This window comes from Diplotaxodon limnothrissa, linkage group LG20 (genome assembly GCF_057381915.1).
Source record: "Diplotaxodon limnothrissa isolate DT_005_m linkage group LG20, D_limnothrissa_male_GT1.1, whole genome shotgun sequence".
NCBI classification, from domain to species: Eukaryota; Metazoa; Chordata; class Actinopteri; order Cichliformes; family Cichlidae; genus Diplotaxodon; species Diplotaxodon limnothrissa.
This window is the reverse complement of record NC_140615.1, coordinates 20,849,666-20,877,494: the sequence shown is the minus strand read 5'-3', so window position 1 is coordinate 20,877,494 and position 27,829 is coordinate 20,849,666. Positions and strand designations below refer to the sequence as shown.

Genomic DNA, 27,829 nt, shown 5'->3' with positions numbered 1-27,829 from the left:
CCTGCACATGTCAAAGGTCATTCATATGAACGGGCCAGTTTCTACTTTTCATTTTACTAATCCTTTAGAGACCAGTCATTCTTTCAAACAGGCCGGAAAACTTGTTTGGAAACTCATTGACATCTTTGAGAATCACCACAGCGCACACACTGTCATCCCCCTGTGCCAACGTCCTTCCCACTTAAGCATATCTCTGTCTTTCATAATCAGAAAACAGTCTGGTATACACTGAAACAAAGGTGTCTGTCAGCCTTTTCATCGGCCCAGACAACATTATTTAATTAAACAGTAGAATACCCAGGAAGCAAACACAACCCAGTGGCTGGCCCAGTTCAGTTCAGACCACCTCTGGATGGTGTGGATGGCTGTGAAATCCTGAAAACAATAACAAACATGGACGCTGTTAGTCCCTGCACAGCCCAGGGAATCATACACAAGGTACACATGTGCATTAGGAATTTGCATGCTGTCAGCTAAATGTCCACATGCAACCAGAAAAGGTCAAAGGGTAATTCCTTCTCAAATTAAAATGGCCCTGCTACTCAACTTTCTCCAATGTGCATAAAAAAATATCCTTGGTTTGAACAAATAAATGGTAAATGGACTTATGGCTCTTATATAGCGCTTTTCTATTCTGAGCAATCATAGCACTTTACATTCACCCATTCAGAAATTGTCACTATAGTTGTCTTTTGCAATGTGAAGTTTATTATGAGCATTAGTTGGCTTTAATTTTTTCCCATATTTTAACTAGCCAATACTAGAGATGGACCGATCCGATATTACGTATCGGTATCAGTCCGATACTGACGTAAATTACTGGATCGGATATTGGAAAGAAATAAAAAAATGTAATCCGATCCATTAAATATAAAAAAGCACCTCACAAAACTTGCGACACGGTGTAACTCGGCTCATAACCGTAGCACGTCGGAGCAGTGTGCTCACATGATAGAGCGGCTGTGTGTATTTATAGCCTCGCTACCAAACCAGCATTTCATCTCCGAGGAAGTGATCCCAGAGAGAAGTAAAGCAAGTGTGTAAGTTCATCTCTGAATGTTTGTAAGGCATTCCCACTTAAGCTTAACAACCAATACCTGGAGCGAGTGCCCCTTCTTGCTGCTATTTCAATCGTGAAACTGCTTAATGATCGGCTTTTCTGTCGGGAATCTGTGTCTCTTGTTTGTTTTTGGCCCACTTTGCACCAGAAAGAGGAAACCAGCGGCTGAATAACAGCAGCACGTTTAACCTTGATAAGCTGTTGTTAGAATTTATTTAATGTTACTTTCTACACCAGGATCTTTTTCTACGCAGTTGATGGCTGGTAACTGTCCAGGGGCGGATCTAGCAAAGTTTAGCCAGGGGGGCCGATAGGGCATGAACAGGGAAAATGGGGGCACAAAGACATACTTTTCTTTCTTATTCTCATTTAAAATGTCTAGCTTTTAATAAATAATTATCTGAATCTTACACCCAAAGTTTTAATCTTATGTAAAATATATAGAAGTCCATTACTGTATATAGTAACTGTTAAGTCTAATATACCCTAGTAAACTATAGTACTTTTTCCTTTGGGAAGATGCCATCTGTGCAGTCTACAGTTCTGTTGAAGGAAGATGTTGAATCTATTTAATTATTCTTGAAAAATTATTAATTTCTGTGCATTTTTTTTTTCCACACTGCATCAAATTAAAGTTGATTAAGTCGATTAAGCATCACGAAGTGGAGGTTGGGGGGTGGTTCCCTATTATTATTTTTTTTGCTGGGAGTTTGCAACCCTATTAGTTAGGTTGCTTAAGTTAGGTTGCTTAAGATTTCTGCTAAGTACTCTTTAAAATACCAGAATAGCCTGAAAATTGTTTGATTGACCATGGTTTAAAAACTTTTTAAAAATATATATAATGTATGAAAACTTGACTGCAATCATGTTCAACCATTCACCAGATTTTAAGGAAAATCAGAGTTGGTTGAATGAAAAATATTCTAAAAAAATGTGCTGATTTGAGACACAATTTTCACCACAGAATTCAGTTTAAAGCAATCAGACCATTAAAAATAATGAATGTTCTGCAAACAATTACAATTATGAGAAATATTCAGTGAGAATATTCAGTGTTATTATTGTATGAAAGCTGTCACTTGCTTTATTTCCAAACTGAGACTGGGTATAAATTTGCACTCTGTCATAATATCTTCAACATATACAGGTGGGGTTGGCCCTCATGGTGCTCTTACCTCTTCTACCTCCTGTTCATCAACTCCTGGGTCAAACATGGAGCCTAGGTAAGTGAGATGGAAGATGGCCAGCAAGCTGAAAACCAGGTTCAGCAATATCACCCAATAATCCTATAGACCGCAGAGGAGAGAATAAAAGACAAAAGAAAAAATAGAGACAAAAGTTGCATGTTCTCCGTCAATCTACTCAATATTAAGAAATAACAACTTGCTAACAATGACTGTTAGTGTTCTATTCTATGGTTTTTTATGCATCTTTGCTTTGACTACATTGACAGGATGGAATCGTTCTCATGATAAAAAAAATGGTGCCAATCAGATGTTTTTCAGGTGTTTTTTAATGGATCAAAATGTGATGGTGCCTTTCTGTTTTCATGGTTTGGGGCGGAGCCTCCACTGTGTTTCACAGCTGACCTCCTTCCTACATACTGATCACTATTTGAACCAAAAATGTCACATTTGGATTCATCCATTCATCAGTCCTGTTACCACTAATTTTCAGTTTAGTTCTTATGTAACTGTAATCCACGGGCTTTTCATCTCATTCCCTGGCTGCCTCAGTTTCACTGGGACCATGTCCTGAATGGACACACTGCACATAATGCTGAGACGTGGCAAGCTAACAACAGCAAACAGTTTTTTGAAACAGACGTTTGGACTAGAAAGGTTGAAGACTCAAAATAATATAAGTACAAAAGTTCTAGAGTCACATGATTGAGAGTAGCTTGTGCAGACTTAGTGGAGGGCTGTGTGCAGGAATGTGGGCGTGAACCAGGGCAAGGTCAAATAACAGTAAGTTCTCACAAACAGTTGCTGCCTGGATATGAAACTAGATGACGGGAAATGAAACAGCTAGTGTGTGAGAAGAAAATATTGAGACAGGCAGGTGAAGCACCCAAAATGCAGGAGGAGGAAAGCGACAAGAGGTTGGGACCAACTTGTGTGCCAACCAGGGAGAGCTAAGTCTAGACCAGGGCCCTCCCCAATGGTTTTCTGACCACTCAGAAAGCTGATTTTTTAATATTTAAGTTTGTGTACGGCTAAGTTAGCGCACTCTTCCAGAAGTCGGCTACAGCTAACTGCTTGCAGACTGTGAACTGAAGAGATCCATGTACATGTATGGTTTTGAACTGCTTGAGGCAATAAATCTATTGAATTTGAATTGGACTGGTGCTCTCTTTATCTTTATCTCTCTTTATCCTCGAGAAAAAGAACGTGCAACACAGGCTGCTAGTGACATTGAATTTACATACAAGACACAACTTAAAATGAGTCTTCTGTTATGTGGTTCATCTTTTGATTTTGTTGTCTGTTTGTGCTTGAGTGATTCATTAGTCAGTTTCAAATGGCCTAATGACCAAAAAAAAAAGAAAAAGGATTATTTGGAGTTATTCAGTTACTTTATTGCCCTGTTTATCTTTGTTGTTCTGTGTTGTTTAGCTGTGCAGCACTTTGAAGTCACCTTTTTACACTGCACATTTAAACACAACACAGGTTAACCAAACTTTGGCTCTGCATCTATGTCTGTCTGTTTGTGTCTCTGTGTGTGTCTGTGTGTGTGTTTTGTTTTTCACTGTCTCCATCTGTTAGCTGAGTAGGGATGAAGCTGTACCTTTTTGTGCTGATGGGTGCAGTCAGAGGCACAAGGCCTAGACAGGATACAGGCACTGAAGATAGAAGCAAGCCTCTTTCTCAGAACTGAGGATGACAAAAATAATCAGTTACATTAAATTAAAAAACTTTAAACATGAAAATGTAAAAAAGGAAAATAGGAGGGGTCCACAAATCTGACTTTCTACCACTAAATGAACACAATAGAGCGACACGACGAGTGCTCCAATTACAGAAAACAAAGCAAAAGAAAAATCAAACATTCCCTCAAACAGCCTTTGGATCACAGCTGTCCCCTGCAACATGCAGATTCCCGGACTACTCTGGATGAGTAAAGACAGATAAACAACTAAATTCACACGAGCTTGTTCCTCAATGTGGATCATTATCTGTCGTTTGGATATACTGAGAAAGCAATGTTAATCAAGACCAAATCATATGCAAAGCATTCTGTAATTTATTCAACCTCCTAAAAACACAGCATAAACTGCAGTATAACTAATGCATGAAGGCCAAGTAGAAGGTTCCACTTCACTCAGAAGTCCATACAGCATGTCAGTGTATCCATCCAAACAAAGGTACACTAAAAACACAAATGCATTCTGTTTGGCCAAAGACTAATGACACTGAGTACGGAAGGTGCAGGATAATAGTTCACATACAGGATAAAAGACATGTTATCCCCTCATGTGGTTAGTTTTCCGAAGTGGAAACACCTGTGCGGTACAGATAGAGGGGGGACTCACAGCTGTCGACGACTTTGCCACAAGTTTTAGTCATGGTCATTATGCATATGAAACACAAGACTTTAGATTACGTGTAAGAAATGCACTGATGCTAAGAACTTTTCTGTAATTAACAGAACATAGCACAGTCTGTGCCCTGTTTATTTAATTCTGTGTAACATTTCAATATGAAATCAATAATATTTGTTTGTTTTTTTCATCTTTCTTTGAAGAGATCAACTGAATTTACAGAGATCAAAGTCAGTGTCCAGTTTGCACGACAGTGCAATAAAAACATTTTTGTCACTAAAATCTAAGAATGACTGTGACAGATAATTGAGGCAGAACTTTTCAGCCCTGTTGACGATCCTTAATAGAAATCTATTAAGCAGTTCTTCAGTGTTTGTGTGTGACCTGGGTCACAACAGATCACATCATGTGTCACTTGTTCCACTTTCACCAGCGAATCACTCTTCTGTGTGAGCACAGAGTTATCCATACCGTGTTCAACATATGTGATGAATCCAAGTGAAAGCAGAACAGCTCCCAGGTGGAAACTGAGACCCTGGAGAAGATAATACAATTAGGTTAAGCAGTAAACTACGTACAACTAGTGGAACAGAATGGTGTGTATGTGTAAGTTTGGTGATGGAGTTTTTATTATGAATGAATGATGTATTTTTATGAATTATTATGTCTATTTTTTATGCTAAAGGACAACAGATGGAAATTAGCCCTTGGCTATAATCTGGTATGTTTACATTCATGTAATTTTTTTTTTACATTTATGTTCATTAACATGCACTGTCCTAAATAAAATAAATAAATAAAATAAATAAATGTTTGGGGTCCACTTGGGGTACCTGTGGTCATTTTTGACAAAGACTTCTATCACCAGTATTTCAACTTTCAGAAAATCATTTTAAACAAATACCGTCATATACCAAACACCTCAGTGAAATGTCATAAGGTGGACACTGCCCAAGCCTAGTGACCTGGTTGTTCAGTGAAATCTCACACACAGTGGGTAATAGTGTATGTATTATTGTAGGGTCTGCCTTATAATATAAAGCACCTTGAGGCAACTGTTGTTGTGATTTGGTGCTATATAAATAAAACTGAATTGAATTAACAGTGAAGTTTAAGCATGGATTTAGTATACTGTATAGACTCTGGATACAAGTGTTGAAGTGTGCATCATCTTACTAACATGCAGTAAGGCGCTGGCTGTGTATGTCACCAGGATAGCTGGAAAAGTTCCCAATTTCATGGCGTTTTTAAAGACATCTGAAAAAGATGGAGAACAAACCACAATGAACTCACTGAAAACAACATTATGACAACATGGTGCTCATACAAGATCACCTGCTGCTCCCTTTACGGCTCATCAGAACGGATCATCTGCTCAAACGATCTCTATCGTCATCCTCCTCTGTCATACCAGCCCTCTGCATGTCCTCCTACACGATCCACGAATCTTCTCTAAGGTCTTCCTCTTTTCCTTCTGTCTGGCAGCTCCACCACCACCATCATCATCATCATGATCATTTCTTTAACGTATCCACTCGCCCTCTGAACAGGCACTTCCATCTTCAATTCACAAAACACTCCTGACACTCATCTTCATCCACTCCTCCTCCGCTTTGAACGGTTGATCCCAGAATATTAAACTCCTCCACCTTCACTACCTTTGCTCCTTGCACGTTCCAATTTCCATTTCTCTCTCTCTAATTCACACGTGTTTTCTTGCTTCTGTTGACTCCCCTCTTCTCTCCAGCACATACCTCCCTTTGCACGCTACTCTGACTACAGATCAGTGTTATCTGCAAACGTCATATCCCCACAGACTCCTGCCTGGGCTCATCTGTCAGCCTGTCCATCACCACTGCAAATAAGAAAGGGCTCAGAGCAGATCCCTGACATAATTGCAGCACCACCTTGACTCCATCTGTCACTACTGCACACCCACACATGTCCAGGACCACCCTCACATACTTTTCTATCACTCCTGACTTCCTCATACAATACCACAGTGCCTCCTTTGGTACAACATGATCTGTGTTCTCTGTACTTCTCCAGTGACACTCTGCTTTATGCCTCTGTAGATACTCTGCACATCACTCATGTTCTTGAACATAATTTCTCAGGTATCCTCTCACTCTCTAAGATTGTGTTTAACAGTCTCCACTATGGGGCTGCCACAAACGATTATTTTGATAGTCGACTAGTCACCGATTATTTTTGCGATTAGTCAACTAATCATATCATGTATCCGCTTATTGCACCAGCATGCATCTGCTCTTATATGACTATCATTAGCTTACAGCTTTAAGTGTTTAAGGTGCGTGCTAACTAAAAATAATGACAAGATGGTAGTTTATTAAATTTTAATGAAATTTGCAGATTGTTTCAGTGGAGTTTAATTAACTCAGCGGTCTGCTCCTTGCTTTCTAAAATATAACAGGACACCGGAGTATATTCTCGAGCATCTCACACTTCTGATAATCAGTTATCTGCTTGACGTTTATTCAGCTGTGTAAAAACTATAACTTTAATCTCAGCCAAACCGATTTACTCAGGAACAAATAAAATACTGAATATAAGTGACTTATATATCATGTTTAACCTGAGTAGCGAAAAACGGCGGTGGGTTTGAAAACGATTTGCCGGGAGTCCGGTGTTCTCAGCGGCTCTAGTGAGCCTTGAACCCCGGCTAGCTATCGAGCTGGTGGGTAACAGACGTCTCCGAAAACGTCGGAGCGCTTTTGAAAATATGATAAACTGAGCAGATATTTTAAGTTTACACAGATAAATTCTCGCCTGAAAATATGTTAAACATTTATTTTGTGACCCAGAAAGAATAATAAGAGTAATATTAAAACTGCTGCTGCCATCTTCTGTTTCAGTCCGTTATTACACTCTTAAATCCTACTACTTATTCCTGCGTCTTTTGGGATCTTACAAAGCTTCAAACGAGGCGTCGACTATTAAATCAGTCGTCGACAATTTTGATAGTCGACTAACCGTGGCAGCCCTACTCCACTATCTCTTAGACATCGCCATACCTCCACAGGTATGTTGTCTGTATTACTGTAGGGTCTTTACCTTACAGTATACAGTGCGCTGAGGTGACTGTTGTTGTGAGCTGGTGCTATGTAAATTGAATTGAACTGAACTGAATCTGGACCAACCACCTTTGCAGTTTTCATGCTCACGAGCTCAATCTCTCTGCCAATCCACAGGTTCTTTTCTCTTTCCTTAGTGTTGAGCCTCATATTCAACCCTCCAGAAACCTTTTCCACATCAGGGCTCTAGAGTCTGACCAAATTTTTCGATGGTGCCACTAAAAAAATCTTAGGTCACACTGGTCTAGCTGTTCGAGTGGGGGGGAAAGTCTCCGCAACCCTGAAAGTCTCCCTGTGGTCAACAACAGACACACATTATGCCCCTATCGTGGTATAAACCAATCAGAGATAGTCAGGGGCGGGACCTCTCTGATTGGCCTTGGTCCAGATATTCCTGTAGTACTTTGTGTGTAAGTTTGAAAGTGCAGGTGCCAGGTGGATAGAGAGAGGTGAGTAGCTTGAATAAAGCGATAACAATTCATTAAATCTGAATCGACTTTTAAATATAAATGTATTTTGCCAGAAACGCCAGAATCTCAGGTTAAAGCTCACAAAAGTATTTCAACAACCGCCAAACAGCAAATGAGAGCAGGTACACAGATTTCACACAATGACATAAACACAGAGCGGACCTGACGCATCAGAATCAGCTTTGTCTTTCTGGGCTTTCTCACCCAACGGCCTGTACACGGACACGCCCTCGGGGCTGAAAGCCGACAGCTCACAGATTCTGATATGTCCCGCTTTGTGTTTACGTCTTTTTTGTGCTAGATTCTGAGCTGCAGGTTTTATCTCTCTCCAACCAAAATTCACTGAACCAGCAGCAAAAGAATATCCAAACTATGCTTCACATTTCATAAATGTCGTCATTAATCTTCTCTTACTTTTGCTGTTTTGCTTCCACCACGATAAAAATCAAACTTCATGCACAGCTCTCTCTCTCTCTCTCTCTCTCTCTCAGTGTACTTCAAGAACAGTTTCCCATCTCAAATCTCTGTTTTCTGCATTATTCATTCGCTTAGTACCCATCAGTGCACCGTTGTTTACAGCACTGTCAGCCGCTGTCTTCTTCCTTTTTTTTTTTTTTACTTTTAACTTGGAACTTTTAACTTAATTTTTTAACAAAATTGAATTGTATCAAATCGGGACCTCGTGAATCGTAATCGAATGGATTATAGAAATCAGTGACGATACCCAGCCCTAGTGAGCAGCCTAGGCCTGACAGAAGTGGATGTAGCTGTGGGTAATGAGAAAAGATAATAAGAACTATTGATAACTTTTTTGTTAAGGCCTAATTCGTCTGAAATTCATAGCCAGTGCTCTGACACGGAGCCATGAACGCTGAACAAGCACAGTGTATCCAAAAACACGATAAACGCACGGCCCAAGTGTCCCCTCTACCCACTGCTGCAGGCAGCAGCAAAACAGGTCATCAGAGGGGGCCGATGTGATAATTAAATTTAACATTGCCTACAATATCACCAAAGAGTGCCAACGCACTTTAAGCACAAGCACTTTTTCAGTAACTTATCTTTCTTGTAGAAATGTGCTCCAAATAAAGAACTTTGTATTGACAAGATTGTTAATTAATCATTTACAAATCAATATTGTCTGTATGGACAGCAATTTCCCCCCCAAAAGTGCACATGTAAAACTGCTGTGTTAAGCGATGCGGTTGAAAAATTTGGGTGCGCCTAACTTTTTTGTGCTGGTGGGCATCAAGGTGCACCAGTGCAACCGTGGCAAAAAGTTAGTCTAGAGCCCTGCACCTCTTTTTACTGTACGCTACTCCTGTATATTGTATTCATGTCATTTTTTCTTTGCCAGCTTCTTTAAATACTCTTCTTTCTCATTCCAGCACAAAGTCTCCTTGTCTACTTCCCAGAGGTTCCATCAAAAACCTCCTCTGCAGTTTCCCTCAGGACTCCAGCTGTACTTTCCTAGTCATCTGTAACTCTTCACTAACACTCAGAGCCTGTCTTAATCCTCTTAAACCTAGCCAAGGAGTTAACAGAAACCCAGAGAGATATATTAAGAATAATATGTTGTTACTAAAACCTCTAAACGTTCATCACTCAGTAACAGTGTTAGTTGTTGTCCCTGCAGTAAGAGGCAGGCCTGTGTTCACTAAGCCTGTGAACAACTCCAGTAAGGTTCAAGTTACACCTTTTAATAAAAGCTAGAGTTAAGCTAACTAAGATCTTGTTTGCTGTTATTTCTGTTAATTAGATATTGTATCTTTCAAAGAAATTAAAAGACAAACATTGATTTTATATATATATAGAAACAAATGTAACAATTGACAATACTCTCAGTACTTGTTTATGGTGCCTCTAGTCCATAGGTGTCAAACTCTGGCCCGCGGGCCAAATTTGGCCCGCAGCCTAATTACATTTGGCCCATGAAGCCATACCAAATTACTATCAGAGCTGGCCTACTGGTATTATACAGTTAATATATATATATTGTTTAGTATTAAGCTTTGCTTGTTCCATATTCAGTTTTTCAGCAAAACTTGTTTGAGTCCATAAGAAAAGATTCATTCTTATATCTAGAGGAAGATTTTTTTTTCAATAAATATTAGCGTTAGCCCGCGACTTTGTTCCAGTTTTGAATTTTGGCCCACTGTGTATTTGAGTTTGACACCCCTGCTCTAGTCGCCAAAGATGGTTCACATTCTACAGTTCTTTCATTGCTGCAATTCCCTTTCAGTGTGTACACGCTAGAAAAGCCGTCTGCTTCTGCTTCTGTCGGTTCAACAAATTTTGGCATCCTTAAATTCGACACTCTGGAAAGTTTAACAGACAGAGAAGATTGAGACTTACAGGTTTTAAGCCAGCGAGACATGGGGATGTTCCAGCATGTAACCACCATCACCATGGAGCGAGGGATTTCCACACTGAGAGGCTTCACCACTTTCATATCCCTGCACAGCACGCACGCACACACGCACACACACACACACACAACTTGTTTTTCTCCACTTTTTAAAAAAATTTTGAATCACAGTCAGATTTCTAATGTGAATCTTCTTGGACTGGCACCGAGTCAGTCTCCGGCAGCATGTCATTCTTTGTGTTGCTACTAGCCTGCCTTGTTATTCCCAGTTGCTTTGTGCAAGACTTTTCTTCCCTTCTTCAGGAATCTTTGTTTGTCCGCTCCAGCTAGAATTGTCTTAGCAACGTTTGGTTCAAGCAATCTGGGGCATTTTGCTGTGCAGAGCCTGTTGCACTATACTGCTATCATATAATAAGCTAGATTGGAAGCCTGCCATTACACCCAATGATGCTCTTCAATTCTGCCTTGTTTTACAGTAGATTATTCTAGAGGGTTGAAAAACTTGACTGTTGATTAAACAGTTTCCAGGATGAAGAGAGCAGAGCAGCTGATAGCAGATCAGCTAATCTTACCATCTTGTGTTGTCTTTATCTTCAGTGAATCCTCCTCCGGCCAGCATGCTGGTGCCTTCGCTCAAGTGACCCACAAAGTAGTTACTGAAGTGGAAGGACACTGCATTCTCGTAAGCATGCAGCCACCTATGCAACACACCACAATCAAGTCACATACACACATCATCATTAAATAATCTCTGGCTGGCACACGACAAATAATTACAGCAATTCACGTTAAAGCCAAATAACTCGAGCAATCAGACTTCTAGTGCTAGTTCTCACCCAGCAAGTTATTCATTTCCATAAAACGTCAGAGGTGGACTGATTTCTGACTGGACTACTCATCTGCTGATCTCATATTGCTTCCTCTTACGACACTATGATTGATACACCGACGTCATTTTTTTTCTTCAAGCATGCAGATAATCTAAACAACTCGTACACCTGAGTCACTGTATGTAAGAGCTCCTTATCAAAGCAATGGGAATAAGACAAACCGGAATTAGCCAGCTGCACAAACAGATATGCAAAAATGTTTTGGATAACAGTGTATTCAGTTCATAACTGTAAAAAAGAAAGACTAGCAATGGAGCACAAATAAAATAAAAACAGTATTAAAATAGAATAAAACATAATTATTTAATCCATAGTCTAATCATTTAAGGTTTAGATCATAAATGGGGTTAAAAGTCATACATCACGGATCACATAACAATTACAAATACAGACACACATATCTATCGAGTGTCACAGGATTGTTCTCATGACCAAGATGTTATGATATTTTGACTTACTGTGTGACATTTGTTCCCGTTTATAATCTAAACCCTCTAAGATTAGACTCCTCAGTAAACACTAAACTGGCTGTCTTCTCATCAGAGCTCCTCATCACATTCTGTCCGATATTTTCCTGGGAAAGTATCCCTACTTTGCACCATTCTGTTGATTAATCGGCCCTATTGAGTTTAATATAAGAAACGGTGCATCATTTTTTCCCTTTTTATTTTCACAGCTGCCAAATTTCATCTGTCTCTGTTAAACACTTCTATTACATTTGATATGAGTATGATATGCTTGTGTGTCATGCCTTCATTTCGGTGTCTGAAATCACCAGAAGGAAGACTCTCAAGTCATACTAATTAAAACCAGTGCAGATGCATATTAGCTTCTAATCTTCTGTATAACAAACTGAAGATATACTGTTATGTGTGTGAGAAGACAAAGACTACAGTGCCAATTTCAAGAAGTGAGAAAAGTATGACACTACACTATGATACCATCATCAGAACATGACTAAATAGTTTCTATACTTGGGAATTTGAACAAATGTTAATACTTGGGGCAAAGCCTTACCTTTCTCAAATGTATCTTGGAAGCAGAGAAAGAAAGACAGACAGTATAGTGTCAAAGCAGTGTAGTGGAACAGTGCTCTGGGTGTAAAAAGAGCAACGATTGAATTAAAATCTCTTACTTCTTTGTGACAGAGTTTCCATGGATCGGGATGAACCACGGGAAAAGGTATGGGGCAATACAGGTGGAGATTAGCAAACAGATCTGACTCTTCACTAGACTGCCGCTAGAGGTATGCAGCCACAACCAGCTCTGAAACCCAAATCCATCATTACCATCACAGTGCCATACAGGACTAGAAAGCATGCAGATTAAGGTAGAACTGGCAGTTACTCACAAGTTTTGTGCCTTCAATAACATTCTTATAACTGGAGAAGCTGATCCAAGGGCCAAAGACGGCAGTACCCACAAAGAAAATATAGCCCAGGAACTCAGTTGGCGAGGGCAGGCTGCTCAGTGCACCTCTGTCCAAGTCAAAGGCCACAGAAATGGCCTTCATGGCCACCACCATCTGAGAGCCTCAAAGAGACACAAAAATAAAGTAATTTGTTACCATTACAGGATACTACATTCACATTTTATGAGGAATCACTTCCTCATAGAAGTCACTATTATAAGCTAACATAGTCTGAATATAATCTTATTAAGAGTAAAAGGTGTCTGCTGTGAGGCTTGATCTATACATTACAGATGTACATATATATGACCAATATACTATAGTTCACAATGGTCATTTTTTCAGTCTATGAGCTGCATCATATATGTGCTATCAAGTCTTTCTAACATGTTGGACTGAGCTTTCATTTGCTGTATAGGTATTAGGGGCATGAATGCCATGGTAATTTATCAAACTGTTCTTTTTCCAAGGTAGAGTCTAAAGCATACAACTTTAATTACTTTAAAAACAACAACTGGGTGCACAAGTTTTATTATGAATTAATCAGGATTTTCTCTAAGCTACACCAGGTTGAAAGTATACATACATCTGCACTAATACTTGGACCTCAACCAGATGCTTTTTGGTAGGCACCGCACCAATTTCTCTGTGGCTCACTGGAGTCCTAAAGCTTTAGACATGTAACCCTTTCCATACTGACTTTGTTTCTCAGCTGTTTCATTACATCGTAGCAGGAAATATTGCTTTTTGAGATCTTTTATCCTCCTTCACGTTTTCAGACAAGACCTATTTATTAAGTGACGTCTTGACTTAGCAGATGTGGCTGTAATCAGACATTCTGCATTTACTCAGGCTTTGTCTAATATTAAAAATGTGTTTGATGATATGAAACCTAGGGAAAAATGTTTTCACAGCATTTAGCCTGTATCCATTTTAAACCCTGTGTGGACTAGAGGAAGTCATACTTATCCCCCAAATTAAAGATCTATGCTATACAGATTCCAACCTGGAAAAGGGGGTTTAAAGAAATAATTTAAAGACATAAATTACAATGATACTCATGCCCATGATGACTGGGTGTAAATATAATAATAATAAGAAGAAGAATATATTTAATTTGTTGCCATACAAGGTTGACGTACAGGGAACAAAAGATAAACAGTACAAAGGCTAAAATAAACCTTTAAATGTTTCTCCAAGACACAAAATGAAAATTGCAAAAAAAATTACAGAAGATTAACTAGGAACAAAAAAAAATTGATGTAATATTTACCTCTTATTTTGTGCCAGGTCACCGTGTCAATTAAATGCAACTCTCTAAAAAGAAGAGGCAGAAAAGTAACATGATAAGCCATCAATGCTACTCTAGAAGCTGGACAGTGCAGCACTAAAGGAAATGAATTACTAAATTATTATAGGAATTGCAGCTCCTAGATAGACATGTACAACTGCTCTATTTGTCTCTAAGTTTAGGCATGAGAACTCAGACTGCAACTGTACTTTTCATCATTGACAACTGCTTTAAATAATGATGGTGTATTAAAAACCAAGACTATATTAAGACTATATTTAGCTGGAACACATCCAGTTTACAAGGATATACTTATTAAAATGAAATAAAATCTCACCACAAGGAAAACTTTATCTGCTCTACAATGTTTCAACAGATAGGTCACTTATTACCTGTGTAGTGTTGTGATTTCTGTAATCGAATATTATGGTGAACAGTACTGAACACTGCACTGAGGTCTAAAAGGACAAGCACAGAGAGGAGTCCACTGTCACGGGCCATGAGAAGATCATTTGCAACCTTCACTAAAGCTGTTTCTGTGCTGTGGTGCATCGAAATGCTGAATTAAAGTCTTCATATAAATCATTCCTCTGCAGATGCTCTCTTAGCTGTTTGACAACTAACCTTTCAACAATGTTTTTAACTAAAGGGAAGGTTAACATGAAAACATTTCCAAACACACTGACCTCAGATGTTTGGTTTTAGCTGGACCCTAAGATAAGACACGGCCTAAGACTGCAAGACTCTTTCTTTTCACAACTCTACTGTAAGAGTGACGTTCACGTTAAGATTAGCTGCAGCTTCTTCTTTACAAAAAACAGCACTTGAGCCTTCTCAGCTGTCTGCTTGGTTCTCCTTTTATCGATAGCGAGTCTCCTGGTTTGCACACTTGTTGTAGGTGCACAGAGAAATATGGCTGCTGCAGAAACCAGATCTAGGTTGGTTGACTTGCCTGCACAGGAGTGCACTGTCTGAGTGCACACTTATTATATACAGGCAGGGGTGGGACTTTACTTTGATGGACAGACCATGCAGCCAATCACATTCAAAGACATTATGTGAAAGAAGGAAGGGGGCAGATGTTCAAAAGACAATAAGTGTGTTGGTACAGGCCAGGTACACAGAGAGATTTAAATGCAAGCGTGTTGAGAAAAAATGAAGAAACAAGTGAAAACGTAAACTCTGGATGCATCTGGATGCATTTCAGTGATAACCTCAAACCTGAGTGTAGAATTTATAAAATTAGGACCTAGCTGAAGTGATACCCACTTTTATTTTCAGCAATTTTCCATTATGAAGGACAAAAAGTTTCAAACTTGTAAAGGACTTAAACCTCATGTAAACCCAGTAGTAGTAGTAAATGTATAAAATGCGTAAATATAGTGTATAAAAGTAAAGTTTTATGAAAACAGAATAAAAAAACTTGCTACCTTGATAAAGACTAAATTCACAGTTCAGTATTGAATATTACATAAAATAAATTATATAAAAGTGTCTGCAGAAATATGTAGCACAGAGCCATGGCTCAGTGTCTACGTGTCTAAATGAATGTGTGCATGATGCCATTAAAATTCTTAACTTGGTTGATCTGCTGCTCACCACAAACAAGCAGATATTTTTGACTTTTAACTGTATTTTCACAAGTTTCACAGCGTTTCCTACTGACTTGTTATAATTGCTGGCGGTGTCTTGTAAATAGTGTTGGACGTAATCCCATTTTTCAGTAATGCATAGGGATGGAAATAGATAAAAAAAAATTAGCAATTCCAGTTCCATAATCACTTATCGATTCTCACTGACTCTGTTTTGAGAGTAACTACCATTACGAAGCATCAATAAAAAAGACATTTGTGCAAACTAATTGCACAGCTGTAGGTCAAAAAAAAAAAAGGTTACTCAAAAAACTAATTATTTCACATATTAAATAGAACACTTTTATTAAAAGCTTTACTGCAGAACAATCAGTGGTGGATGGAGCAGCTACAAAGTTTGTTTTTCCTTCACGTCAGAGTTTGTTAATCAGGTGCTTGGATGAAGGACTCCCGATAGTGTTTCCCAGTAAAGGTTTTAATGGTGATCACAGGAACAGCACTGCTGTTTTGGATTAGAAACACGTTTTGTTTCACTCAACCTGAGCTCAGTAACGGCTCCGTCTCTTTGCTCTTCGTGGTGTGTAAACAGACTCCGGCTCCATGTTTAACTGTGCCAGGAACGTCATCACTGCTACTGTTATGTTATCAGTCTGTTTGCCGAAAACTGCGGGCTGTGTGGGCTCAATGTTGTCAGACTTTTTGTTCACACGCTGCTCCTAAATACATTTCCATTGCAGGTCTATTTTTAGTTGCTAATGTGGGTGAAACACTCGTGTTTACATTGTTAAAGACATCGGCGCTACAGAGCCGTGCATTACACAAAGGAAAGAATTTGTGTCGAGAATTTTTTTTTATCAAAGTGCACCCAGGACAGAAGCAACACATTATGCTGCTAAAACACCTTCAGCTCTTTGCAAGCATCTGCACAAACAGCATGGGTAGCTGAGGAATAGAGCAGGTGATCTACTAATTGGAAGGTTGGTGGTTCCATCCCTGCTCCAGTCTGCATGCCAAAAGATAAGACACTAACCCTCTCCAATGCTACTTACGCGTAGAAAAATCTTGTATAAAGTGTAGAGGTAGAGTAGAAAAGCAGTCCATTTATCATGCTAACACAACCTAGCCAAGAACCCAGAGTGATGTTCAAGCTGAGTGAATGCCAACCCCAGCCCAGCCAGCCATGAACTTCACCAGGTAACAAACTGATGATCAGTCAGGTTGCAATCTCTGTTTCTACTGGCTCATTTTTCTAAAGTAGCATCACCGTGCCGATCACTTTAAAATCTTTCGGTGCTGTTGGCTTCCTGTTCATACCCAAATACTGTATCCTCATTAGGATATGGATTTGTGTTTGTGTGGGTTTGTAGCCCAAGGTGTATACAGTTACATGGTAATTATGCCCATATGGAAAGGATATATATAAATCTTATAAAGTTTGTATCTGTCTTGTGTGAAACTTGTATGAAAAGCATACAAGAGTGAAAACAGATATAAGATCCCTTGAAAAAGTATATAAATGAAACTTGTATGTTTTGGATACTTATTAAAACAATATATGAAAGTAATGAGAAAGTGGCCACTTTCATGAGTAAATCATATAAGCCTTATATGATTCACTATATGAAGTAAGCCACATCTTATGCAAGTCTTTTATAAGTTTTTTCTATTTCTTTTCCATATGGGTGTGACATGTGTTTCAGGTCATTCTAAAGAGAATTGAGAAATCAATGTAACAAGTAGTGTAGCAAATTACTTTCTCCAACAAGTAACATACTGTATTACTTTTAAGAACACACTGAGCTCCACATATCAGTTCTTACATTTAAAGTGGGAATGCTCTCCAACCATTCAGAGAGTAATTCAGTTCATCCATCCATCCATTCGCTTCCGCTTATCCTTTTCAGGGTCGCGGGGGGCGCTGGAGCCTATCCCAGCTGTCATAGGGCGAAAGGCGGGGTACACCCTGGACAGGTCGCCAGTCTGTCGCAGGGCTAACACACAGGGACAGACAACCATTCACACTCACATTCACACCTAGTGACAATTTGGATTAATCAATTAACCTATCCCCACAAGCTGCATGTCTTTGGACGGTGGGAGGAAGCCGGAGTACCCGGAGGGAACCCACGCAAACACGGGGAGAACATGCAAACTCCACACAGAAAGACCCCGGCCTGATGTTGGAATTGAACTCAGGACCTTCTTGCTGTGAGGCAACAGTGCTAACCACCGTGCCACCGTAATTCAGTTCAATTCAATGTAATTCAATTCTATTTAAAATGTCAATAAAGGGCTATTCTGTTCATACAGCGTCAAATCACAACAACAGTTGCCTCAAGGACCTGAACTTGCATACAGTGGCTTGCAAAAGTATTCGGCCCCCTTAAACTTTTCCACTTTTTGTCACAAACATGAATCAATTTTATTGGAATTCCACGTGAAAGACCAACACAAAGTGGTGGACACATGAGAAGTGGAACGAAAATCATACATGATTTCAAACATTTTTTACAAATAAATAACTGCAAAGTGGAGTGTGCGTAATTATTCAGCCCCCTGAGTCAATACTTTGTAAAACCACCTTTTGCTGCAATTCCAGCTGCCAGTCTTTTAGGGTATGTCTCTACCAGCTTTGCACATCTAGAGACTGAAATCCTTGCCCATTCTTCTTTGCAAAACAGCTCCAGCTCAGTCAGATTAGATGGACAGTGTTTGTGAACAGCAGTTTTCAGATCTTGCCACAAATTCTTGATTGGATTTAGACACCAGACAGGTCAGGGATAAAGTTATTGAGAAATTTAAAGCAGTCTTAGGCTACAAAAAGATTTCCCAAGCCTTGAACATCCCACGGAGCACTGTTCAAGCGATCATTCAGAAATGGAAGGAGTATGGCACAACTGTAAACCTACCAAGATAAGGCCGTCCACCTAAACTCACAGGCCGAACAAGGAGAGCGCTGATCAGAAATGCAGCCAAGAGGCCCATGGTGACTCTGGACGAGCTGCAGAGATCTACAGCTCAGGTGGGGGAATCTGTCCATAGGACAGCTATTAGTCGTGCACTGCACAAAGTTGGCCTATATGGAAGAGTGGCAAGAAGAAAGCCATTGTTAACAGAAACCCATAAGAAGTCCCGTTTGCAGTTTGCCACAAGCCATGTGGGGGACACAGCAAACATGTGGAAGAAGGTGCTCTGGTCAGATGAGACCAAAATGGAACTTTTTGGCCAAAATGCAAAACGCTATGTGTGGCAGAAAACTAACACTGCACATCACTCTGAACACACCATCCCCACTGTCAAATATGGTGGTGGCAGCATCATGCTCTGGGGGTGCTTCTCTTCAGCAGGGACAGGGAAGCTGGTCAGAGTTGATGGGAAGATGAATGGAGCCAAATACAGGGCAATCTTGGAAGAAAACCTCTTGGAGTCTAGAGACATACCCTAAAAGACTGGCAGCTGGAATTGCAGCAAAAGGTGGTTCTACAAAGTATTGACTCAGGGGGCTGAATAATTACGCACACCCCACTTTGCACTTATTTATTTGTAAAAAATGTTTGGAATCATGTATGATTTTCGTTCCACTTCTCACGTGTGCACCACTTTGTATTGTTCTTTCACGTGGAATTCCAATAAAATTGATTCATGTTTGTGACAAAAAGTGGAAAAGTTTAAGGGGGCCGAATACTTTTGCAAGCCACTGTACTTGCTTGTACGTATCTGGGACAGGCATTTTGCTGATGAAATGCTGCTTTGGCAGCACATAGCGCAGCTCCATTAAGTTTTGTGAAGCATTTTTGCAATTTTTAATGCATCAGATTATCAGACATTTTTATTTCTTAGGCCAGGACAGGCTCAGTATTGGGCTTCTTGGCTAGGTTGTGTTAGCATGATGACACAACCTAGTATCAGTATTGGGATACTGTACATCCCTGGTCAGGATGAGATTCAGAGTGTGATTAAAACAATCAGTGGGATCATGTACACTTTGAGAGAGGCCAATCAACTCTAATAAAAAAAAAGTAACATGTTGCATTGACTTTCATTTTCAGCATCTACATGGATGCTAAAAAATGCCCACAATAATTATAAGAAATCTGAGTACAGGCTAGGAGGACCATAGATGACAACAAAATTGTTTTTTGACTTTTTGCATTAGAGTCAGGCTTTTAAAAAAAATCTAACTAAATCTAACTCTGCCTGGGTCTCTGATAAAGCCATCTTATAACATAACAGGGGGTAGCCATTATTTTGTACATAGTCTATCAGTGTTTAAGAGTATGGATTAAAAGCAGTTCATCTTGATAACATATGTCCCCTTATTGGTATGTGAAGTCAGAGGACACACAGGAAGAACACAGCAAGAAAACAATCACCTGGATTATTTTCAGACTATTACATGGAAAAGTTGAGAAAAAAAAACATCTTCAACTGACTGAAATTCTGTACAGCTTGGGCCTGTTTATTTGGATTGAAACGGCTGTATTAGGCTCCATGTAAATGTAATTGCAGGCTCAGCCAGCACTGTGAGATAACAGCTACAATCTTCTTGCCTTCTAAAAAATGTTTCATTTCATGCTGTACCACATAGTTCTTTTATTATTACATAATCTTCTTCATTAGTGACATCTCACTGATGCTATTTATTTTGTTACAGAGCTTTGGGCCCCATTACAAAGTTGAAGGTTCAGTCAGGTTAAGGTCTGCATCACTTTGAGATCATTGTCCAACTTGAGCTGTCAGACAGACAGCCTAACATATGACTCTAGAATACTTGAGTGCTCATGTATTATGTTTGGTTTTCTCCAAATGTGACACTGTGCGTTGTGGCCAGACGTCTGCACTTTGGTCTCATCGGCCCAAAAGATGTTGTTGAAGTCTTGTGATTTGTTCAGATGCAATTGTACAATCCTAATCCATGCTGCAATGTTCTTTTTAGAGAGAAGAGGATTTTTTCCTGGCAAACCTTCCCAACAAGCCACACTTGTTCAGTATTTCTCTAATTGTACTGTCGAGAACTTTAACAGTTAAGGTGTTTGCACACCAAGTGTGATGAAAAAAAAAACCCTGTGAAATCCTGCAGTCCTGAACATGCAGCCTGCAGAGCAGCAGAGTCGTCTGCACTTCCTGAGCACTTTGGGCCTGAGCCTAACTGAATTTTGCTAGGACCGTCCACTCCTGGGAAGACTGTGACACTTGTTAAGAGCACTTGATTGGCATCAACTGACTTAACTTAATTACTATCTTATTTATCAATTTGTATGGAAGTTCTAACCCTTACTGCTTTCATACTAATTATGAGAACTCTGTTGATTTACTTCCAATCCCCTCTGTCTGCATAAAAGCAGTGTTGGAACACACTGTGGTACCATACCCTCATGAGCATCAGTTGAACAGTATTGTATTGCAGAAGGTAGTGTGATGGTGCAAGAATGGAGAGGAAAAAGGTGATTAACAATGGAAGAGAGACAGACCATCATAACACTGTCGGTCTGTCCTACAGAGAAACTGCAAAGAAAGTCAAGGTGTCAGTGAGTCCAGTTTGCTTCATCATCCAAAGGCTCAGAAACAAAGTCTGTAGACCCAAAGACACAACTGAATCAGAGGCCAAGTTACCAGCTGTGTGATAGGCGGCTGACAGGACAACAGCTTCAAGCAGCTTAATAGTGGTCGTAGTAAGAAAGTCTCAGTTTCAACTGTGAAGAGAAGACTTTGAGCTGCAGGTTTGACAGGACGAGTTGCAGCAAGAAAGCCAGACGTCAGAATAAGACAAAGAGGCTTGGCTGGGCCGTGAAACACCACCATTGGACTACTGAAGACTGGAAGAAGGTATTATGGACTGATGGATCAACATTTGAAATCCTCGGTTCATCACACAGGATCTTTGTGTGTGGCATCAACGGTCAAACATGGAGGAAGAAGTGTGATGGTCTGGGGCTGTTTTACTGGATCCAGGGCCAGTGACTGTACAGAGTGAGAGGCTCCCTGAACCAAAACCACAGCATTGTGCAGCACCATGCAGGACCCTCTGGTATGCACCTAGTTGGTCAGGGATTCATCCTACAGCAACATAAAGACCCAAAACATAGATCCAAGCTGTGCCAGAACTACCTCAGGAACAAAGAACAAGGTGGTGAGCTTGAAAACATGGAGTCCAGCACAGTCTCCAGACTTAAACCCCACCGGGCTGATTTGGGATGAACTGGACAGAACAGTTTCCAGCTGTAATTGCGTTTTTGTATTATGCTTTCATTACAGAGTGCAATGAGACATTAAACAGCGTAATATTTAATAAAAAAAAAATTGGAAGAAATTAGTGTGTTCTAAAACTTTTGACTGGTATTGTATGTGACACTGGTTTGGAAGGTAAGCAAAACTCTTTGTTATAAAAAAGCTTTCAAAATAAGGAGCAGCCAACAAGTTACAGAGCGTTAGCCTCCAGAGGAGTGCCCTACTGTCTACTGCCAGCCTTTTCTCTGTGCAAATGTTTAGAAAACACTGAGGAGCAATTTTCCTGGTACAAAAGTGTTTTTGTCTGCGTTTCTCACCCTGTTAGGATATAGATAAGGACGACACCTGAGACGAAGAGGCCGTGGCTGCTCGAGTGTCGGCAGAGCAGCAGAATAAAGTAACAGAGAGCAGTGAGCAGCAGAATCCACTGCATGTGCTGCTCAAAGAACAGGAAGAGGCCAAACATCCCAGCCAGCGCTGACACTACATGTTTCACAGTAGACACCACACCTGAGGAAGCAAAGCAGGACGCACTTAGAAACGTAATCACAAGTAGCCTGTTGTTGTTGCAGACACTGCAGTGCATAATAAAGTTAAACATGGTCACACAAGGTTTTAATTTTTAATATTTTAAAATAATTTTTAATAGCTAGTCTGAGGCTCTAAACAAATCAAAACAGCAATAAGCTTATTTCTGACTAATGCTGAATATATATATGTATCATCTCACTCAATGTTTTTTCTTTATTTTTATTACTTTCGACATTGTAGATACAAACTGAAGACATCATATATATGAAGCAAGATATATGGAATTATGTAGCAAAAAAAACCCCTGATAAATAATTCTAAATATGTTTTATATCACAGATTCCTCAAAGTAGCCGCCCTTTGCTTTGTTGACAGTGCTGCAAACCCTCTGCCTTCTCTCAGTGAGCTTCATGATGTCGTCACCTGAAATGGTTTCACTTCACAGGTGTGCCTGTCAGGGTTCATTTGTTGCCTTCTTAATAAGGTTGGGACCATCAGTTGTGTTGTGCAGCAGTCAGGTTGGTACACAGCTGACAGCCCTATTTGACAACTGTTAGAATTCATATTATGGCAAGAACCAATCAGCTAAGTAAAGAGAAACAACAGCCCATCGTTACTTTAAGAACAGAAGGTCAGTCAGTCCAGAAAATTGCAAAAATGTTGATTGTGTCCCCAAGTGCAGTTGCAAAAACCACCAAAACTGGCTCACATGAGGACTGTCCCATGAAAGGAAGACCCAGAGTCCCCTCTGCCACTGAGGATAAATTCATCTGAGTCACCAGTCTCAGAAACCACAAGTTAACAGCAGCTCAGATTAGAGCCCAGATAAAATAAGGAGAGTGATGGAGTGCACCAGATGGCCTGACCTAAACCCAGTGGAGATGATTTGGGATAAGATGGGCCGCAGAGTGAAGGCAAAAGGACCAACAAGTGCTCAGCATCTCTGGGAAATCCTTCAAGACTGTTGTTAAACCATTTCAGGAGACGACCTCATGAAGCTCATGGAGAAAATGCCAAGAGTGTGCAAAGCAGTAATCAAAGCAAAGGGTGGCAAATATCGAGGAATCTAAAATATAAAACATGTTTTAAGTTATTTACACATGTGTTCATTCATAGTTTTGATGCCATCAGTGAGAATCTAAAATGTAAATAGTCATGAAAATAAAGAAAAAAAACATTAAAAAGGAAGGCGTGTCAAACTTTTATATGCACACACACAGACACACACACACACACACACACACACACACACACACACACACACACACACTCGTGTGAAATAAGTGACTATTCCCCTGTCATTACCCTTAACTGGTTTACTGTATTTACTTGTATGGATGAAGATGTTTACATTGGCACTTGTGTTTTTGTTCCTCCCAGTGTGTCAAAAAGGCTGGAATATTTAGAAAACTACTTGTCATATGATGATGACATTTTACAGAGAACATGTGAAACATACATGTCCAAACTTTAAACCATAACATTTTCAGCCAAATCACAGGTGGCTGAGCAGAAGATGTTCTGCAGCTCTGACTACCCATTTGCGTCCAGCGATAACTGTAATCAGCAGCTGGGACGTGTGCTCCTGTGCAGCGAGTGAAGCTCACCCAGTGTGAAACAGAGTCTGCAGAGCAGGCAGAGTAGCAACAGCCTCCACACCTGCTGGAGGCCTTGCTGGACAGTAATGAGACCGCAACTCTCAACCAGCTCCTGCCACACCTCCAACCTGCTGGGAATGTCCATCCTGCACACACAGACAGACACAACACAGCAATATCACAATATGTTCACAAAGGTCAAAGAGTCCGAGTGCTGTTTTCAGTGCTTGGCTGTAATGTTTCTGTAGGCTTTACACAAAAACTGCACATGCGCATTAACAAAATGGATGGATGGAGGAAAAAGTAGGTTTTTTGTTTGGTTGGGTTTTTTTTTAACATGATGACTTTTAATCTGATTAGGAAAACATTCTTTCTGTAAGATTAGTCTAATAAATTTGTTGGAGATGTTTCTGTCACTCCGGCCCCCTCCCACCGTCCAAAGACATGCAGTTTGTGGGGACAGGTTAATTGGATAATCCAAATTGCCACTAGGTGTGAATGTGAGTATGAATGGTTGTCTGTCCTTGTGTGTTAGCCCTGCGACAGACTGGCGACCTGTCCAGGGTGTACCCTGCCTCTCGCCCTATGACAGCTGGGATTGGCTCCAGCACCCCCCGCGAACCTGAAAAGGATAAGCGGTAGCGAATGGATGGATGGATTTTTCTGTCACTAAATTCGATATTTTTAATGTGGAGCCACCTCAAACAAGGAGAATGTTTGACTGCAGCAAATCTTCCCTAACCAAGCTTTAACAACATCAGGTGACATGGGCAAAGAAAATATTGGCTTGATAAGCCTAGACAGACTTTCTATTTTAGTTTGTAGGATTCGACCAAAAACAGTGATGTCTCTTTGCAACTGTTGGCATTTTTCTATATTATTCATAATATTCTTCTCCTTGGACACTGCTTTATCTTTAGAAATATCCCCAAATATTTCACTTACATTTTTAACCTTTACGTTATACAATGGCTGCAGAGTTAAGATTTCATCCATCCACCCATTCGCTTCCGCTTCTCCTTTTCAGGGTCCCGGGGGGCGCTGGAGCCTATTCCAGCTGTCATAGGGCGATAGACGGGGTACACCCTGGACAGGTCGCCAGTCTATCGCAGGGCTAAAACACAGAGACAGACAACCATTCGCACTCACATTCACTCCTGCATTTATCTATATTCAACTGTAACCCTAAAGCTTTAAAACAGTGTTTATAGTTCTTAATGATGCTGAAATTTGATTTGTTTTCTTTTTTAAAATAGTATCATCAGCCAACTGACTTCCCGTTACATTAATCGCGTCTACTTCGCTGTTTGCAATGAAAGTACATAACATCTAAAAAAAAAAAAAAAAAGAAATCTTCTTTCATTCAGTAAATCACTCCAGACAATCAGATCCTAAACGAGTCGTATGCTATTGTGTATTGTGTATGTCGTCCTCTCAACAAACCTGATTGATTCACAGATTTATTGATGAAAGAGCTCTTTTTAATCTGGCAGCAATCGATACGGCAAGAATTTGATAATCTGCGTTTAACAGTGTAATTGGCCTTTAATTATTTAAAAGGCCAGGTTTAGGAACTTCTCCAGGTTTATGAATTAAAGTAATCAGTCCTGGTTTCATTGGGCGCTTCTTTCTCTCTGCAAAAAGAAATATCTCCACACATTAAGCTTCTTAGATCTTTCCAAAGAAATCGATCAAAATGAGCCGTGAGCCCATCTGCACATGGAAAAGTATCTAAGACCATCTTGGAGTGAGAAAAAAGAAGTGAGTGAGCTTGATGGCTAAGAATGACACGATGGTTCTGACTTTATCATCCACGAAGGTTACTGACTACTGTGCTTTATGTGACAGTGATGACAATCGGCCGCACGCACTGCAGCCTCGCCGAAAGTTACTCCAAAGCGACCGTTTCATTACTGGATCATCCGAAGGTCCACGGAGACTGCACTAAGAAACTGGCCTACAGGAGCTAGCCGCACACGTCATCCAGCAACAACTAGCTTTCATGTTCACTTACCTCCGTTAGCTCTGCTGCACCAACCTTTCCCACACGTAACAACAATTTGAGGTGGCCTGCAGGTGGCGCTAGCTCTGCTAAATCAATTCCAGCAATCCGGTTCGGAAGGTCAGAGAGCGGGCTCACCTGAACTGTTGAAGCACAGCCAAAGACCCCAGATCCAGGTCCAACCAGCTGGCGCACGGAAACAGCTCCTCTACTCTTCTTCGTCTTCCACACTTTCCTACTCATTCCCGTCTTCCAAACCGTTCCTTCACTGCCCCCTGCTGGTTTTACGGCAGCTTCTTCAATGCGTATCCTCCGTTCCTCTCAGCGGCTCTTCCAGTCGAAGACACGTGACCAGAGGAGGCAGCAGGCATTTAACCAAGCTAGGAAGCCTCGGCAGCAGTCTCTCCAGACCACGCAAACAACTAGAGAAATAAGAGCTACAGTCATACGTCTGTGTAAATGTTCAAGTGAAATACAAATGTGTGAAAATGGAGCACAAAGCCAACACATTTGTTCTTTCTTCATTTTTTTTGAACTGCTGCCCTGTTTGCAACATTATTTAAACCTATTTCATTTCAGCTGAAATAGTTCCAAATATTTTGGGTTTTTAATCTCATATGATGTATGAGATCATACTATAAAGTAACCCTGCCATTCCACATTCAAGTATAAAACCGCCATACTTTCAATCTGCTTCACTGTGAACAGCAGCTGTTACAAGCTCATCTGTCTGTGATATGCACAATTACAATACTGTGCAAAGGTTTTGAGTCACCTCTCATTTCTTTCCATTTTGCTTTCCAGGAGCCAGACATTCAAAAATCAAAAAATCAACATTTTCACACCTATGCTTTTTTTATTTGTTTGTTCAATCATTAATTCTGACCTATCAATCATTTCAGCATCAAAAGACACACCTACACCCACTCCTACCCAACATACACACTCGTATACACACATTGACGTAAACAATGGCAGAAAATTATGGGAAATTCAGGAAAGGAATAAATAAGTGTTGTCTACACATAACAGAAAACATAGCAAAGAACCAATCTTCAGTGATATCTTTAGACACTTTGTTTTGGGCAGCCTGTAATGAAAACAAGGAATTTGTCCCCATTTCTTGAGTTAAATCTATGAAAAATGCCAAAGATAACACAATTTGACAGGCACTAATTAATAATTGTATCAACAGGCTTAGCTTGACCATTTTCTTTTTGTTGAACACTTGGCATATCTCAGAACGGTGTGCAGGGAGTCTCTAAAACATCTGAGAAAGCTAGAGTTTTTAAAAACTCTACAGCAGATGAACAGTATCTGAAAGTCAAAAACTGGAAAAGATCCAGCAAAGACCTGACACAGGACCTGAGAGATGCATCCAATCTGTTGTTCACTGAAGACTCATTAGAAGTTGTCTCAGAGGAAAAGTGGCTTTCATGGCATGGGATACCATCGAGTATCATGAAAGTTTCTCTGTGCAGGCAAAATTGAATTTTAGAGTGCCGAGGGCCGAAGACCTCTCCCTTCAGTCATTTATGAGCAGTCTGTACTCAGTCAGGCACACAGGGCTCTATTCCACATCCTAAGTATGAGCTCTTGGCTTCTGCCAGAAAGTAGAGTCCTAAAATGTGGCTGAATAGCATTAACGTTTCATTTGTCCCTACACCAATTAAGCTTTTACATCAGAGCTTTGTGTAGCACAGGGGTTTTCTGTGGAGTATTGGTTGCTTTTAAGCTGCTTGGTTTGTCATT

General features: G+C 40.2%; 1 protein-coding gene across 1 annotated transcript; it reads right to left on the bottom strand.

Annotated features, from left to right (window-relative positions):
* Positions 1-38: 38 nt before the first annotated feature.
* LOC146610814 (protein-serine O-palmitoleoyltransferase porcupine-like) lies at positions 39-26,261 on the bottom strand. The gene is made up of 13 exons (XM_085343896.1): positions 26,216-26,261; positions 24,085-24,221; positions 22,264-22,456; positions 14,109-14,152; positions 12,776-12,957; positions 12,560-12,690; positions 11,107-11,232; positions 10,522-10,622; positions 5,782-5,858; positions 5,073-5,136; positions 3,848-3,933; positions 2,236-2,346; positions 39-375 (listed from the first exon to the last, which is right to left on the bottom strand). Exons 2-13 carry the CDS (start codon positions 24,218-24,220, stop codon positions 274-276), a joined length of 1,353 nt encoding a protein of 450 aa, XP_085200022.1. The 5' UTR covers position 24,221; positions 26,216-26,261; the 3' UTR covers positions 39-273.
* Positions 26,262-27,829: the final 1,568 nt, after the last annotated feature.